We start from the raw sequence: 19,079 nt of genomic DNA, 5'->3' as shown, positions 1-19,079 counted from the left end.
TGTTTGGTAATGATCATGCAGTGTTTCCTGTACAATAGGTAATAGTTTTCAGGTTGGCCCTGTACGGGAGCAGTGCTGATACACTGACTAGTGTAGTGTTTCCTGTACAATAGGTAATCGTTTTCAGGTTGGCCCTGTACGGGAGCAGTGCTGATACACTGACTAGTGACTACATGATGTTTGTAATAAAGACATGTCTTAAAACATCAGTGGTCAGACATGATCAAATCCTTTACCAAATTCACAACATTGACCATGTTCAGTACCACCAATGTTTCAGGAAGACTTAAAATATTGGCGGTAAGACATGATGAAACCCTTTAGCAGAATTCATCACATTGACCTTAGCCTTTAGAATGGTTTAAAAATATCATAATAACACTTATCTTATATTTTACAAGAGCATACCTATAGGTGTATATTAGACTCATGCCTAGTAGTATCAGACTGTGTAGCTGATTCCCCACTGTGACCGTAATCCACCGCGGCATAAAAACATAATTGGGATCGAAATGATCCGCGCTCCCCGCTGGGAGGTTTGAAGAGTATAAAAGCAGCAGAGCAGCTTGCTGGTTACGGGATGTTAAAGGTTAACTCGGCTCCATAGTTTGTCAGTCGAACTAATGTATCTGATAACGCAACAATACGTTGGGATAGCTTACATACTTTCTTTTTTGCTGGGGCTGTGTGGCACAAGAGGGCATCGAATCTTTCCCGTGGTATTAACGTAGCAATTCGCAGTAAAGGGAAAGGCAATATTTGTTACTCAAAGTTAGGCTTTGTTAGGTGACTTGGTAAGGGAAAGTCACTTACGTTACTCACGATGCTCACCTAGCCTACTCTTCGCAAACTTGAGGTACCCTACCCTACCCGTAACACATCTGTGCAGCGCGCGCGCATCGCACAGCCTCTGCAGTACGGATCTGTAACGGGACACTCAGCTCGAATAATTTTCTCTCTTCGTATTTTGAAGAGTTTTTAATCGAGTTTACAGGTTGGGACACTGTACAAAATGTGGCAGCTGATATATTTCGGTGAGACTTGTGTGACTGATATTGAATGATCAGACGGACTGACAACTAGAGAGGTGATCAGCTGCTCTCTTCACTAATATGGTACGTGACAAGTTTCTGTAGTCTTCATTCTTATTATTCAACGTTCACTATCGAATAATGTAGGCCTATATTCGTCATGATCCTTGCGCTTCTATTGAAGTTTAATGTCGACTACCAATCTGATCATAATATTTAGAATATATTGATATTATTGTGATAGAATAGCAAGTAGCCTAGATTTGATATAAAGCCTAGATTTGATATAAAGCCTAGATTTGATCAATTGGAAGAACCAAAACAGCTATTAGAGCTGTTCCTAGCAGCAACCATATATCTGAATGAATACTGTTTAAAATTGTGTACCATATTGTACAGTGATGGCCAATGCATTAGTGGGAAGTTGAAGACAACAAGACAAGGAATGATTAATCACATAGCCTACTGGTATGCTTTATAATAAAACATTAAAGGTTATTATGTGTTCCATAAAATACTCATAATGGTAGTCTATAATAGCCTAGTATTGCCTTCCTGTGATTAGTTTTGACATAAACTCCTTTCCTTTTTAAAGAATACTTTTATACAAAATGACCCATAGTGTGTGTGTGTGTGTGTGTGTGTGTGTGTGTGTGTGTGTGTGTGTGTGTGTGTGTGTGTGTGTGTGTGTGTGTGTGTGTGTGTGTGTGTGTGTGTGTGAGTGAATGAGTGTCACGAAGACTACATGATTCTTCTACATGAAGCTGTTTCATTAAATGGCAGGCGAAGGGTTTGTAGTGGACCAACAGCGGATGGCAACTTCATTGCACTTACAGATGTAGGATCCTAATTTGGTCACCCTGCTGCAGGATTATTTTCCTGCTGTAGCAAACAGGCTCAAATTAAGATCCTATATCTGTATCTCCTGTCTGTCACTAGCGAGAGCAGTGGAGGGAATGTTCCTGCTGATGTCACTGCGCGGCTAAAACACTTCCTTCAATTAACTTTCCACTAGGTAAAGCAACCAACACTCCGACAGGAATACTGTATTACCAGTGATTCTATTAATAAACAGTTTATAATTCTCTCTTCCCCCACCACGATCAAAATGAAACACATTGACAGCAGTGATTTATTAAGGGCTCGATTCAATCCGTAACGCAGAAGTTCAGTGCTATAGCACGATTCATTTTTGTTCTAGCGTTAGTGGAGACTGCATTCATGGTAAACGCTACATATATCAGCTCAATCGGAACTTACCTTTTTGCGATGTGGATTGAATCGAGCACTGAATCCCTATGTAAAACTAGAGGATGTACATTATGTAGCCCACCCCTGATTTGGACTATTATCCACAGACTATTATTCACGTCCCTAACGTTCTCTAAGGAATTGGCTAATAGCCTTACCCCACATGGTAAGGATCGGCCCCTTTTTTTCAATTTTTGCCTAAAATGACATACCCAAATCTAATTGCCTGTAGCTCAGGACCTGAAGCAAGGAAATTCAGATTCTTCATACCATTTGAAAGGAAACACTTTGAAGTTTGTGGAAATGTGAAATGAATGTAGGAGAATATAACACATTAGATTTGGTAAAAGAAAAAACAAAGGAAAATAAATGTATCTTTGAAATACAAGAGAAAGGTCATAATGTATTATTCCAGCCCAGCACATTTTATGTTTTGGCCACGAGATGGCAGCAGTGTATGTGCAAAGTTTTAGACTGATCCAATGAACCATCACGTTTCTGTTCAAAATGTTGTATCAAGACTGCCCAAATGTGCCTAATTGGTTTATTAATACATTTTCAAGTTCATAACTGTGCACTCTCCTCAAGCAATAGCATGATATTATTTCACTGTAATAGCTATTGTAAATTGGACAGTACAGTTAGAGTAACAAGAATTTAAGATTTCTGCCAATGTCAGATATGTCTATGTCCTGGGAAATGTTCTTGTTACTTACAACCTCCTGCTAATAACATTAGCCTACGTAAGCTAAACTGTCCCATGGGGGATCCACTGATCCTGTTGTGGTTAAATTGATTGTGTCATTTTATACCCCAATTAATATTTGCAGTGGTTGCGGCGTGAAAGCACCCCACTGTGCAGGAAATATAAAAAGTAGTCAGATCAGTTTCATAAATATCTTGAGAAAAGAGAATCCCTGTCCAGGGTTGGAACTGGTTCAGAGAACAGAACCTAAAACCAGAAAGTAAAGAAATTATTTGAAGAACAGAACCCAAACCGAAAATTAAAGTAATCTATACTGTTCCTGTCACGTTGGTATAAAGGAATCGGGAGACAGGCGCAGGAATGCGTAATAGGGGTTTTAATTTCCCAAATTACAGCGTGCTGTGTAAAGGCACCGGGATGAAGACCAAACAAATACGTATACCGAACAGAGTTGAGACCCAAACAAAAAAGCGAGGAGTACCTCGAATAAATACACAATCGCACAATGATTATCACACAGGACGAGACCCGTAATCATCTGCACAATACATGTGGCACAAAAGCCAAAACAACACAGGACAGGTATTCGCACGACCAACGGACATTGGAACAATAATCGACAGGACAATGGTAACAAAGGACACGCTTATACAATTACTAATCAAATGGGAATAGGGACCAGTTGTGTGTAATGACAGTTCCGGAGGGATCCGTGACAGTTCCGGAACAGAACCGTTATTTTAAAGCATGAGAACCTGTTAATAATGTTATTTTACATTCCACACATTTTTTTCCAGTCCCCAAAAAAATCTCAACAAAGCGCCTGTGCAAAGCCCTCACTCTGTCACTAATAAACTTATTCCAGCATCTGCCTGCCAGCTGGAAATGTTGCCAGTGGGTGTGTGTGTGTGTAGGACACTTGCCCCTCCCCTCCGAAGCATAGGTTACTGTAGCCTACTGACAACGTTACAAGCGTAATTCAGAAATTATGGAGATATGTTTAATTAGAGAAGAATGGATTGTCTTTTTCAATACTAAATAAGGATACCATGGTTATCACGTTTCACATTGGATTAACTAACTACAAAATGGTAAGACGTGTTTTTAATTCTAGTGCTGCTGTACAAGCTTGTTAGCTAGAAAGGTTTAGAAAGGAACAGAAAGGAACAATATAAACCAGTACTTTTTTTTGGTTCGAACCGGTTCAGAACTTTATTTTGCTGGTCAGAACAGTGGAATGGAACAAAAAAAAGAATGGTTATGTTCAGAACGAAAAACGATTGGAAAATCATTTTTGTTCCAGCCCCTGGTTGAAACAGACATGACCAGAGAGCGCCACAAATATCTCAAGCTTAATCCTCAGCTTCAATGATCCTCACATCTGCCTTGCAGAGTCTGTTGTCTGATGTGTCTGTCAGTCTCTGGACTAGAAATGTACGGCAGAGAAGGAGAAGCCTATACCACTGCAGTCTAACTGAGGTTTGATGTTCTTCTTCCCCTCTCCTATCAGTGTCTGCATGACGCCACCAGCCTGGGACCCCCTTGATCCTGCTGCAGAGCCTAAAGGGACACACCTGTCCCCAGCCCCCCGATGCCCAACTCCCAGACCAGCCACTGAGCGCCCAATGTGACCAGCCCAGCCGGCCACCCACCCGGATGCCGCCATGCCCATCATCAGCAATGCAAACCACGACTTCAGCAACCTCTCGGCCAGCGATGACAGCAGCCTCGACGCCATCTTCACCCAGATCCCAGAGACGGAGTCGGTCAAGGGGGTCTACTATCAGAGGGCCCAGTTCATTAGACGACCAGAGGACCTGCTGTCAGTTGACCACGGCCTGCTAGCGGTCATCAACGTGGGGGGCAACCGATACACCTTCCCCTGGAGCACGCTGGAGCAGTTCCCCCTTACCCGGCTGGGACGGCTCTGTGGTCTCAGCAGCCCAGAGGAGATTGCCGGCGTGTGTGACGACTATGATGAGACGCGGCGGGAGTTCTTCTTTGACCGCAGCCCCTCGGCCTTCCGCGTCATCCTCAACTTCCTGGCGGCAGGAAAGCTGCGCATGCTGAGGGAGATGTGCGTGCTGTCGCTCCAAGACGAGCTGCTCTACTGGGGCGTGGAGATGACCTACATGGAGCGCTGCTGTAAGAGGAAGATGTACACACGCATCGAGGAAATGAATGAGCACGAGAGGCAGGAGGAGGAGCAGAGGCAGAGGCACGCCCTGCTGCGCCCCCCAGTTGAGGAGACTCGCTACCGCAAGTTCATGAACCAGCTGAGGGATATGGTGGAGAACCCCCAGTCTGGATTGCCAGGGAAGATCTTTGCCTGCCTGTCGGTGGTGATGGTGGCTGTGACCGTAATAAGCCTGTGCATCAGCACCATGCCGGACCTCAGGGAGGAGGAAGACAGGGTGAGTGAGGCCAACCCCTGCTACCCCCAGCCAATGATATATATACACTAGATTTCTGACAGGAAGCACTGATTTGAAGCCACCGCACCTCCATCTTGGCAGTCCTTCACCATTGTAAAAAATGCATACTTTTAAAATGTATTATGAAAAAATATAAATTCCCCTGAGGTAGAATTTTTTTTAAAGTTCTAATATTACTGTCCCCACTACAACAACAAAAATACTTATATACATTTAATTTTGTCCTTGAAACATTAAATTGAAATACTGTAGAATTACATTAATTCCTGTGGAGGACTGCTTCTCCTGGGGAGTGCCAATATGGCCAACCGGTGGCTTCAAAGCCTCTCATTGGCCAATACATAGCATCAGCAATGGGTACATAGCATCAGGGTTTATATACATAATTTCCCCCAACACATAAACAATGACCACTGCAGTGCCATCAAGGCTGTAGCTTTATAAATATCCACCAAGATAACTCACATTTGTCACCCTTCCTGGAGTGTGTGTGTGTGTGTGTGTGTGTGTGTGTGTGTGTGTGTGTGTGTGTGTGTGTGTGTGTGTGTGTGCATGCCTGCGTGTGTGTGCCATTTTCCTAATGTTTGGTGATTAAGGATGCTTAAAGCCACAGTGATTTATCCTCACAGCAGATTTATTCTTAGCGACTGAGTGAGTGATCATGAACCACGATGATCAATATGCTGGCCACAGCACAAACAGGGCATAAACAAGCTCAGAAATTCCTTCTCAATTTATTATCCTGCACCCAATGTCAGCGTGCATGCACACGTGTGTGTGTGTATGTGTAGGTGTACTTGTGTGCATGCGTGTGTGCAGTATTTGTATACTTGTTGTTGTGTTTGTGTGCGTTCTAACTGATTAACTTTCTGTACTTCTCAGTTGGGTGCATATAGTATAATACAGCTAAATTGGTCTTTCAGACACTGACCACCAAAAGTTGAATGCATGACACGCTCTCTTTCACACACACACATTAACATACGCTCTGTTGCCTCAGGTATATTGTCTGTGCCTGTGGAGGGGTTCCCTAACTTAGTGTGCTCTCCCATCTGTGTCTGCTCATAGCAGCAGGGAATATTGAAGGCAGCCCAGCCAGACCTCCCCGATGTCAGTAAACACTAGGGGAGAGAGGGAGAGTGCGCCAACTTTGTGTGTGTTTGTGTGCGTGTTTGCTCTCCCATCTGTGTCTGCTCATAGCAGCAGGGAATATTGAAGGCAGCCCAGCCAGACCTCCCCAATGTCAGTAAACACTAGGAGATAATGAACAGGGCCCAACCAGACCTTTCCAATGTAAGTAAACACTAGGGGATAATGAACAGGGCCCAACCAGACCTTTCCAATGTAAGTAAACACTAGGGCATAATGAACTGGGCCCAGCCAGACTTCTCCAATATCAGTAAACACTGGGGGATAATGAACAGAGCCCAGCCAGACCTCCCTAATGTCAGTAAACACTGGGGGATAATGAACAGAGCCCAGCCAGACCTCCCTAATGTCAGTAAACACTGGGGGATAATGAACAGAGCCCAGCCAGACCTCCCTAATGTCAGTAAACACTAGGAGATAATGAACTGGGCCCAGCCAGACTTCTCCAATGTCAGTAAACACTGGGGGATAATGAACAGAGCCCAGCCAGACCTCCCTAATGTCAGTAAACACTAGGAGATAATGAACTGGGCCCAGCCAGACTTCTCCAATGTCAGTAAACACTGGGGGATAATGAACAGAGCCCAGCCAGACCTCCCTAATGTCAGTAAACACTGGGGGATAATGAACAGAGCCCAGCCAGACCTCCCTAATGTCAGTAAACACTGGGGGATAATGAACAGAGCCCAGCCAGACCTCCCTAATGTCAGTAAACACTGGGGGATAATGAACAGAGCCCAGCCAGACCTCCCTAATGTCAGTAAACACTGGGGGATAATGAACAGAGCCCAGCCAGACCTCCCTAATGTCAGTAAACACTGGGGGATAATGAACAGAGCCCAGCCAGACCTCCCTAATGTCAGTACACATTGGGGAATAATGAACTGGGCCCAGCCAGACTTCTCCAATGTCAGTAAACACTGGGAGGTAATGAACTGGGCCCAGCCAGACCTCCCTAATGTCAGTAAACACTGGGAGATAATGAACTGGGCCCAGCCAGACCTCCACAATGTCAGAAAACACACACAGCTAACAGCACCGCAACCAGTGTTGCAGTGGGTGCACAGGGGTCCATTTCTATAGACACTGGAGCTCTATGGGAAAAACGATCACATTCTCACGGCAGGAATTACGCTCACAATCATATCATAGTATTTTCTGACAGGGGCCCCGGTATTGGAAAGAGAGAGGGAGAGTGTGTCAACTTTGTGTGTGGTTTTTTTTTTGCGTGTGTGTGTTAACTTGTGTGCGTGCGTGTGTGGTGTGTGTGTCCGTTCATGCCTGACGTACCTTATGTGTGAGTGTGGTTGTTTTGTTTGTTTGTCTATCTGGTAAAAGATCCACAGTCTCAGTTATATTTAAAATGGACAGTAGCTAGAGAAGGTGCAGCAAGCTGGGTCTTGCAGGAGCTGCAGGCCTGTCATATTTCATTCACACAGTAAGGCTGTTACTCACTGTTTCTAGCTGGCATGGTGGCATGGGTCAAACTCCCCTATCTGCTCATTCATCTCTGCTCTGTGTGTATGTGAGCATGCTAGTGAGGGTAGTATTAATCAGAGAGCGAGAGAGAGGTAGATTAAAGGAGAGAAAGAGAGAGATTCACCTTTCAGCAGGACAATAACCTTAAACACAAGGCCAAATATACACAAATATACACTGGAGTTGCTTTCCAAGACGACACTGAATGTTCCTGAGTGGCCTGTGGTAGTTACAGTTTACAATTAAATCGGCTTGAAAATCTATGGCAAGTCTTGAAAATGATCAACAACCAACTTGATGGAGTTTGAAGATTTTTTAAAGAATAATGTGCAAATATTGTACAGTCCAGGTGTACAAAGCTCTTAGAGACATAAAGATAAAGACTCACAGCTGTAAGCGGTGATTCTGACATGTATTGACTCAGGAGTGTGAATACTTATGTAAATTAGGTTTTTCTGTATTTCATTTTCAATACATTTGCTAAAATTTCTAAAAACATGTTTTCACTTTGTCATTATGGTGTAGTGTGTAGATGGGTGAGAAACAAATATTTAATCAATTTTGAATTCAGTCTGTAACAACAAGCTGTGGAATACTGTAAGTCAAGGGGTATGAATACTTTCTGAAGGCACTGTATATGTACAGGAATATATGTACAGTAATTATATGTATAGGAACTGCAGTATACTGTATGTGCAGGAGATATAAGTACAGAAGCTATATGTACAGTAACTATAGTGCTTTCAGAAAGTATTCATACCCCTTTTTTTATTCCACATTTTGTTGTGTTACAGCGTGAATTCAGAATGGAAGAAATGTTTTTTTCACCCACGCATCTACATACAATACCCCATAATGACACCTCTGACTGAATACTTTGTAGAAGCACCTTTGGCAGTGAGTCTTTTTGGGTAAGTCTCTAAGAACTTTGCACAACTGGATTGTATTTTTAATTGTTTTAATTTTCACCTTTTTTTAACCAGGTAGGCCAGTTGAGAACAAGTTCTCATTTACAACTGCGTCCTGGACAAGATAACGCAAAGCAGTGCGACAAAAATAACAACACCGAGTTACACATAAACAAAAGTACAGTCAATAACACAATAGAAAAGAAAAATAGAAAAATCGAGGTACAGTGTGTGCAAATGTAGAAGAGTAGGGAGGTAGGCAATAAATAGGCCATAGAGGAGAAATAATTACAATTTAGCATTAATGCTGGAGTGATAGATGTGCAGATGATGATGTGCAAGTAGAGATACTGGGGTGCAAAAGAGCAAGAGGGCAGGTAATAATATGGGGATGAGGTAGTTGGGTGTGCTATTTACAGATTGGCTGTGTACAGGTACAGTGATCGGTAAGCTGCTCTTACAGCTGATGCTTAAAGTTAGACAGGGAGATATAAGACTCCAGCTTCAGTGATTTTTGCAATTCGTTCCAGTCATTGGAAGCAGAGAACTGGGAGGAAAGGTGGCCAAAGAAAGTGTTGGCTTTGTGGATGACCAGTGCAATATACCTGCTGGAGCGCATGCTATGGGTGGGTGTTACTATGGTGACCAGTGAGCTGGTGAATAGGCGGGGCTTTACCTAGCATAGACTTATAGATGACCTGGAGCCAGTGGGTTTGGCGACGGATATGTAGTGAGGGCCAGCCAACGAGAGCATACAGGTCACAGTGGTATGTAGTATATGGAGCTTCGGTGACAAAACGGATGGCACTGTGATGGACTGCATCCAGTTTTCTGAGTACAGTGTTGGAGGCTATTTTGTAAATGACATCGCCGAAGTCAAGGATTGGTTGGATAGTCAGTTTTATGAGGGTATGTTTGGCAGCATGAGTGAAGGAGGCTTTGTTGCGAAATAGGTAGCCAATTCTAGATTTAATTTTGGACTGGAGATGCTTAATGTGAGTCTGGAAGGAGAGTTTACAGTCTAACTAGACACCTAGGTATTTGTAGTTGTCCACATTTTCTAAGTCAGAACCGTCCAGACTAGTGATGCTAGTCTGGCGGGATGGTGCGGACAGCAATCAGTTGAAGAGCATGCAATTAGTTTTACTAGCATTTAAAAGCAGTTAGAGGCCACGGAAGGAGGGTTATATGGCATTGAAGCTCGTTTGGAGGTTTGTTAGCACAGTGTCCAAAGAAGGGCCAGATGTATACAGAATGGTGTCATCTGCGTAGAGGAGGATCATAAAATCACTAGCAGCAAGAGCGACATCATTGATACAGAGAAAAGAGTCGGGCCGAGAATTGAACCCTGTGGCACCCTGATAGAGACTGCCAGAGGTCCGGGCAACAGGCCCTCCGATTTGACACACTGAACTCTATCTGAGAAGTAGTTGGTGAACCAGGCGAGGCAGTCATTTGCGAAGCCAAGGCTATTGAGTCTGCCGATAAGAATGTGGTGATTGACAGAATCGAAAGCCTTGGCAAGGTCGATGAAGACGGCTGCACAGTACTGTCTTTTATCGATGCCAGGAATGATATCGTTTACGACCTTGAGCGTGGCTGAGGTGCACCCATGACCAGCGTGGAAACCAGATTGCATAGTGGAGAAGGTACAGTGGGATTCAAAATGGTTGGTGATCTGTTTATTAATTTGGCTTTCAAAGATTTTAGAAAGGCAGGGCAGGATGGATATAGGTCAATAACAGTTTGGGTATAGAGTGTCTCCCCCTTTGAAGAGGGGGATGACCACGGCAGCTTTCCAATCATTGGGGATCTCAGACGATACGAAAGAGAGTTTGAATAGGCTAATAATAGGGGTTGCAACAATTTCGGCGGATAATTTTAGAAAGAGAGAAGGTCCAGATTGTCTAGCCCAGGTGATTTGTAGGGATCCAGATTTTGCAGCTACTTTCAAAACATTAGCTGCCTGGATGTGGGTGAAGGAGAAGCGGGGGGGGGGGGTAGGTTGGGCAACTTGCTGCAGGGTGGAAAGATGTTGGGTGGAAAGATGTTGGCCGGGGTAGGGGTAGCCAGGTGGAAAGCATGGCAGAAATGCTTATTGAAATTATCGATTATTGTAGATTTATCAGTGGTGACAGTATTTCCTATCCTCAGTGCAGTGGTCAGCTGGGAGGAGGTGCTCTTATTCTCCATGGACTTTACAGTGTCCCAAAGTTTTTAGAATTAGTGCTACAGGAAACAAATTTCTGTCTCAAAAGCTAGCCTTAGCTTTCTTAACTGACGGAGTATATTGGTTCCTGACTTCGCTGAAAAGTTGCATATCGCAGGGGCTATTCGATGCTAATGCAGAATGCCACAGGATGTTTTTGTGCTGGTCAAGGGCAGTCAAGTCTGCGGTGAACCAAGGGCTATATCTGTTCTTAGTTCTACATTTTTGAGAATGAGGCATGCTTATTTAAGATGGAGAGGATAGCACTTTTGAAGAGCAACCAGGCATCCTCTACTGACAGGATGAGGTCAATATCCTTCCAGGATACCCGGGCCAGGTCGATTAGAAAGGCCGGCTTGCTGAAGTTTGACAGTGATGAGGGGTGGTCGTTTGACCGCGGACCCTATACGCATGCAGGCAATAAGGCAGTGATTGCTGAGATCCTGGTTATAATTTCAGAGGTGTATTTAGAGGGCAAGTTGGAGTGTGCCCATGGTTTCGGATTTAGGGTTGTACCTGCTAGGTTCCTTGATAATTTGTGTGAGATTGAGGGCATCTATCTTAGATTGTAGGACAGCCCGGGGTGTTAAGCATGTCCCAGTTTAGGTCACCTAACAGTACGAACTCTGAAGATAGATGGGGGACGATCAATTCACAAATGGTGTCCAGGGCACAGCTGGGGGCTGAAGGGGGTCTATAACAAGCAGCAACGGTGAGAGACTTGTTTCTGGAGAAGTGGAGAAGATTTTTAAAAGTAGAAGCTTGAATTGTTTGGGCACAGACCTGGATAGTATGACAGAACTCTGCAGGCTATCTCTGCAGTAGATTGCAACTCCGCTTCCTTTGGCAGTTCTATCTTGTTGGAAAATGTTATAGTTAGGGATGGAAATTTCAGGATTTTTGGTGGCCTTCCTAAGCCAGGATTCAGAAACGGCTAGGACATCCGGGTTGGCCGAGTGTGCTAAAGCAGTGTATAAAACAGACTTAGGGAGGAGGCTTCTAATGTTAACATGCATGAAACCAGTGTTTTTACGGTTACAGAAGTCAACAAATGAGAGTGCCTGGGGAATGGGAGTGATGCTGGGGTCTGCAGGGCCTGGGTTAACCTCTAAATCACCAGAGGAACAGAGGAGGAGTAGGATAAGAGTACAGCTAAAGGCTAAAAGATCTGGTTGTCTAGTGCGCTTGGAACAGAGAGTAATAGGAGCATATTTCTGGGCGTGGAAGAATAAATTCAAGGCATAATGTACAGACAAGGGTATTGTAGGATGTGAGTACAGTGGAGGTAAGCCTAGGCATTGAGTGACGATGAGAGAGGTTTTGTCTCTAGAGGCACAATTTAAGCCAGGTGAGGTCACCACTGGCTAAGGCATATTGAGAAGGGTTGGAGGCTCTACAGTGAAATTAGACAAAAATCACTAACCAAAATAACAATAGACAGGGCAAATTTACATTATGGAGAGGCATGTGTAGCCATGTGATCATAGGGTCCAGTGTGTAGCTAGGCGAGCTGGAGGCACGCCGATTCAGACAGCTAGCAGGCCGGGGCTAGCAGGCTAGCAGATGGGTCTCAGGGGGATGTCGCAATGGGAGAGCGTGTTGAAACCCCCTCGGACGGTTACGTCAGCAGAGCAGTCGTGATGGATCAGCAGGGATCCATGTCGGCAGCAAAGGGTCCAGGCCAATTGTCAAAAGAGGTTTTGAAGCCCAGGAATTGTCTGATGGATCTCTTCGGCTAGCCGGCAGATGGGCCTAGCTCAAGGCTAGCTCATAGCTAACTGGTGCTAGCTTCGGGACAGAAACCCCCTCAGACGGTTACGTTGGCAGACCAGTCGGGCTGGATCGGTGGGGCTCCGTGTCGGCAGCAAAGGGTCCAGGCCAATTGGCCAAAGAGGTAATTGAAGCCCAGGAATTGTCTGATGGATCTCTTCAGCTAGCCGGGAGATGGGCTTAGCTCGAGTCTAGCTCCAGGCTGACTGGTTCTTGCTTCGGGACAGAGACGTTAGCCAGTAGTAGCCACTCAGATAGCAGCTAGCTAGCTGCAATGATCCGGAGTAAAGGTTCAGAGCTTGCGGTAGGAATCCTGAGATGTGGTAGAGAAAAGCAGTCCGATATGCTCTAGGTTGATATCGCGCTGTGCAGACTGGCAGGAATTGACCGGGCTGAGCCTGTCAGATGTCCGAGTTAACGATGATGACCGCTAGCAGTGGCTAACTGACTAGTAGCTAGTTAGCTGACTAGCTAGTTAGCTGACTAGCTGCTGATGGGGGTTCCGGTTCTAAAGTATAAAAAATAGCAGATCCGTACCACGGGTTGCAGGAGAGTATGTTCAGTCCGTAGATGGAAATTGAGATTAAAAATATATTTGAAGAAAAAGCGATATATACACGGACAGGACAAGACAATCAAAACAGACATCCCACTGCTACGCCGTCTTGGATTTTTCCAGTATAGTAGTTGCCCCTTATTCTTTTAAAAAATCCTTTAAGCTCTGTCAACTTGATTTTTGATCATTGCTAAACAGCTATTTTCAAGACTCGCCATATATTTTCAAGCAGATTTAAGTCAAAACTGTAACTAAGCCACTCAAGAGCATTCAATGTCACCTTGGTAAGCAACTCCAAGGTATATTTGGCCTTGTGTTTTAGGTTATTGTCTGTTGGAAAGCAGACTGAACCAGGTTTTCCTCTAGGGTTTTGCCTGTGCTTATAGCTGTATTCCATTTCTTTTTATCCTAAAACACCCCCTAGTCCCTGCCAATGGCAAGCATACCCATAACATGATGCAGCCACCACCATGCTGGAAAATATGAAGACTGGTACTAAGTGATGTGTTGTGTTTGCCCCAAACATAAAGCTTTCTATTCAGGACATAAAGTTAATTTCTTTGCCACATTTTTGCAGTTTTACTTTACTGACTTATTGCAAACAGGATATGTGTAAATAAACATTTTTATTCTGTACAGGCTTCCTTCTTTTCACTCTGTAATTTAGGTTAGTAATGTGGAGTAACTACAATGTTGTTGATCCATCCTCAGTTTTCTCTTATCACAGCCATTATTCTCTGTAACTGTTTTAAAGTCACCATTTGCAGTATTGCTTAAGGCCCTGATTCCGACCCGAGTTAATAGAGCGTAAAAGGAATGTAATTCCATTTTTATACACCTTTCTCTTTTCTCTGACCTTGACCTGACCTTGAATTTAAGCTTGAGAATAGCATGCTATTCACCCGCTATTCTTTCGAGGTGGAGATCTAAGAGTTGAATGTGTGGCGGAGGTGTGTCTACAGATAAGCTGTATTCTGACCTTGACTTAATTCCCTCATAATTCCCCCAACTTTACGTGCAAGAAAACCATGAATAAGGTTAAGCAAGCCTGCCGGTTCCAAGTGGAAAAATCATTTTTCTTTTTTCCGATAGAAATAACAGCATTCTCCATGCAGTGTAATTAATAAATGGATGAGAGCTATTGATAAGAGCTAGGTAAATGAGTAATCCTTTTGGAGATTGGGATTGTAAATACACATAGCAATTGTTTTAGATTATTTTTTCCTTATGATCCCTGGAGAAGAATGTGAAACGAGCCATATGGAAGCAAACTGAAAATATCATATCAACATGACATGTATTGCAGCACTTTTCCATAGGGAAATAGGATACATATAGCTGTGCCATTATTCCGGATTTTAATTGTGTGCCCTCATCATTTGCGTGGATGAAATTTGGACACCATAGTTATAGGCTTCTGTAGGACTGAACCTGCCGAATTGATGTATGCGCTTTAGAATGTTTTAATTATAGCCAATGCCCGGGCTTTTCTCTGTTTTGTTTTACAATTTCTATCATGTTAAATATTAGTCACTATCGCGAGCCTTCGTGAGTAATACCCACATACATTTATAACTGTCACTTTAGTGTTAGTGTTCTTAAATTTGTAGCTTACATTTTGCATCATTCCATTCCATTTACCTTTCTTTCCTCTGTCACGCCATGTAAGTTGTTCCTGAGGGTCGTTAGCATTAGTGGATCTTATTAGGCTAAAATTGTGCAATAATTGGGGACACGTACCCTATTTGAATCGTTATGGAACTCAGACCACACTTAGCAGGTTAAACCTGGAGCCTGGCGCGTGGTTCATGACAACTGAACTGTTGTTGTCATACAGTTCCATGGTTAGTGACAATTAGGGTAGATTTACAGGAATATTGTTCAACCCCTATTGTACACTTTTTTCCACCTTCCAGTATTTAATTAATCGAACTTGATGACAACTTTCACGATGAATAAAAAACCACTGTGATTTTATATACACTACCGTTCAAGAGTTTGGGGTCACTTAGAAATGTCCTTGTTTTTTAAAGAAAAGCACATTTTTTGTCCATTAAAATAACATCAAATTGATCAGAAATACAGTTGCCAATTACAGAATGTTGCCAATTACAATTGTAGCTGTAAATGGAAGATTTTGTATGGGATATCTACATAGGTGTACAGAGGCCCATTATCAGCAACCACTACTCCTGTGTTCCAATGGCACGTTGTGTTACCAAATTACTTCCAGTCATTGCGCTAACGCAATTTATCATTGCCGCTCAAAACGACCTCTAACTGCACATTTTTACTCCTGAACTTGTTTAGGCTTGCCATGTCAAAGGGGTTGAATACTTATTGACTCAAGACATTTCAGCTTTTAAAATTCTAAAAACAAAATTCCACTTTGACATTATTGTAACGGCTGTTGCAAGGAGTAGACCAAGGCGCAGCGTGTTGAGTGCTCATCATATAATTTTAATAGAACAGTTTAAACAAAACGAGAAAACGAACGACAGCCAAACAGTTCTGTCAGGACCATCAACTAAACAGAAAGTAACCACCCACAAAACCCAAAGGAAAACAGGCTGCCTAAGTATGGCTCCCAATCAGAGACAACGATAGACAGCTGTCCCCGATTGAGAGCTATACCCGGCCAAAACAAAGAAATACACAAAACATAGAAAACGGAACATAGAATGCCCACTCTAGTCACACCCTGGCCTAACCAAAATAGAGAACAAAAACCTCTCTATGGCCAGGGCGTGACAATTATGGGGTATTGTGTGTAGATCAGTGAGACACAATCTCAATTTAATAAATGTTTAATTCAGGCTGTAACACAACAAAATGTGAAAAAAGTAAAGGGGTGTGAGTACTTTCTGAAGGCACTGTATATGTACAGGAACTATATGTACATTAACTATATGTCCAGTAACTATATGTACAGTAACACTATGTACAGTAACTACATGTACATTAAATATTTGTACAGTAACGATATGCGCAGTAACTACATGTGCAGTAACTATTTGTACAGTAACTACATGTACAGTAACTATATGTGCAGTAACTATTTGTACAGTAACTATATGTACAGTAACCACATGTACATTAACTATATGTACAGTAACTAAATGCACAGTAACTACATGTACAGTAACTATATGTACATTAACGATGTGCAGTAAGTATATATACAGTAACTATATGTACAGTAACTAAATGTGCAGTAACTATATATACAGTAATTACATGCACAGTAAATGGTTTGGAGGCATACATTGCAGAATAGCTTTTTGCTGTTAGTAAATCCTTACAGTTTCTCTTAGAGAGTATGTTCCAACATATCATTTCATTTTGATCTGTTGGTACCTCAGGCAATATAGTAAGACTAAGGATAAGGCGAGCAATTCCTGATGTAGTTATGAAATACAAATGCGTAGTGTATAAATGTATCGAGAGTAAAGCCTTCCCTGTAGCCTTCCCTGTAGCCTTCCCTGTAGCTCAGTTGGTAGAGCATGGTGTTTGCAACACCAGGGTTGTGGGTTCGATTCCCACGGGGGGCCAGCACAGGAAAAAAATATATATATATGTATGGAATGTATGCATTCACTACTGTAAGTCGCTCTGGATAAGAGCGTCTGCTAAATGACTAAATAATAAATGTAAAGAGAGTAAGGGTGTGGCTGTGTAAACTCTGAGGGAGGCCACAGCAGATAAATAAAAAAAGCTAAACCCCAACAACACCCACAGGGCAAGAATGCTTTACCATACTCTGACCCCCTCAACGCAAATGTTGATTCACTCCCACACTGTCAGATTATGTTGGAATGTTTTGAATTATCATAACAAGCTATGTAAAAAGCTTCTTTCATATGTCAGACAGCTATTGGCTTTTTCTGAAACACGTTGTTTATTCTGTCAGAAGATGGGGTTTTCAGACATTGCAGAGGAAAACATTTACTTTTGCAACACAGCGTGTGTACAGTACAATATTTCTCTCTGATTCATGTCTTCTAACTGTGCTGCCCTGTGGCGCCAAGAAAAGTTTTTCAAATATGCTCCTCTTTTAATTCAGAGACTCAGACTGGGGGAGTAATTGAATGGTGGTTTTATGTTCTTATTAGATTTTTTGCAGTATATTTGAGTGGATTCTATGTGCTGTTTAATAGCCTCCGTCTCAGGGCAGCATCACTCCCAGGGCATTAATCAGGAGGCCAGTGTAAACCAGCCCTGCATCTCTCCCTTCCTGCAGAGCTGATGAAATGTTAAAGACTGTCTCTAGTCAGAAACAGCCTACTATCACCTGCATTAGAGCACTCTCACAGTCACCCTCTGATTAAGTTATAGACTTGAGTGTGAGAGACAGGGATGGTGTTATAACCCATTTATTAAGTGTTAGGAGCTATTTTCATGATCAGACAGGATGGTGTTACAACCCATGTATTAAATGTTAGGAGCTATTTTCATGATCAGACAGGATGGTGTTACAACCCATGTATTAAATGTTAGGAGCTATTTTCATGATCAGACAGGGTGGTGTTACAACCCATGTATTAAGTGTTAGGAGCTATTTTCATGATCAGACAGGGTGGTGTTACAACCCATGTATTAAGTGTTAGGAGCTATTTTCATGATCAGACAGGGTGGTGTTACAACCAATTTATAAAGTGTTTGTAGCTGTTTTCATGATCAGACAGGGTGGTGTTATAACCCATTTATTAAGCGTTAGGAGCTATTTTCATGATCAGACAGGGTGGTGTTATAACCCATTTATTAAGCGTTTGGAGCTATGTGCCGGGCTGGGATGTGGGAGTCAAGCAGACTAGACTGGTGGATGGGACTGTTGAGACAGGATAAAGTAAACATATCTGTGGCTGACCCAATATACCTCTCTTCTACAGAGGTGTTTATGAGTCTCTCTTATGAGTCACACACACACACACACACACACACACACACACACACACACACACACACACACACACACACACACACACACACACACCGAGGCACTCAGGCCTGGTCAGTGTCTGCATGTCTGGGCTTCAGAGCTGAGATGGAGCTGGAACAGGGGATTTAGCTCTCTATAGAGCTGTGAAGTGTCATAGAGGTATGGAGGAATGAGGTACCGTGGAGATAGACAGAGCTGAAGTTGTGGGATGACTTATTTCTATAAGGAAGGACTATTATGGATATTACTGCCTATCTGGTCATACATTCAGTGTGTTAATGTGCTGTATGGTTGTCAAGTTGCGTTTAGATAGAGCATAAAAGTAGTATGAGTTTACTTTAATCTGTTAATATACAGCACATCACATATTTTTGCAGACAAGCTGTCATACACAGATGGACACTACAGTAGAATTAATAGTGGATGTACTGTGGTTTGAAGGCTTCCCTGGTCATGTGGACGCCCAAGCCCGGCCCAGACAGATGTTGTTCCTCTGTGTTCAGTGAGACCTGTAGGGGAGACTGTGAGAGAGTTGTTCCCCATGTGTCTCCATCTCTCCCCCGGACCATAGTCAACAGCACTCAGGAAGCCCCCTGCAGTGCTGCTGTCCCCAGCGAACCAGAGCAGCACATCAGAATCCCATTAT

General features: G+C 43.1%; 1 protein-coding gene across 2 annotated transcripts in view; it reads left to right on the top strand.

Moving 5' to 3' along the window:
- Positions 1–568: 568 nt before the first annotated feature.
- Positions 569–19,079, top strand: part of LOC115151914 (potassium voltage-gated channel subfamily G member 4) — a 28,790-nt gene continuing 10,279 nt past the window's right edge. The window contains exons 1-2 of one of the 2 annotated variants that reach the window (XM_029696256.1): positions 569–1,115; positions 4,499–5,402. In XM_029696256.1, coding sequence (XP_029552116.1) covers positions 4,653–5,402 — 750 coding nt within the window. In that variant the 5' untranslated portion in view covers positions 569–1,115; positions 4,499–4,652. Of the gene's footprint in view, positions 1,116–3,932; positions 4,080–4,498; positions 5,403–19,079 lie in introns of those variants that run through there. The other variant, XM_029696257.1, reaches the window with a different exon arrangement.

This window comes from Salmo trutta, chromosome 17 (genome assembly GCF_901001165.1).
Source record: "Salmo trutta chromosome 17, fSalTru1.1, whole genome shotgun sequence".
NCBI lineage: Eukaryota > Metazoa > Chordata > Actinopteri > Salmoniformes > Salmonidae > Salmo > Salmo trutta.
Note: the sequence above shows the minus strand (reverse complement) of the source record. Positions and strands in the feature narration are given on the sequence as shown.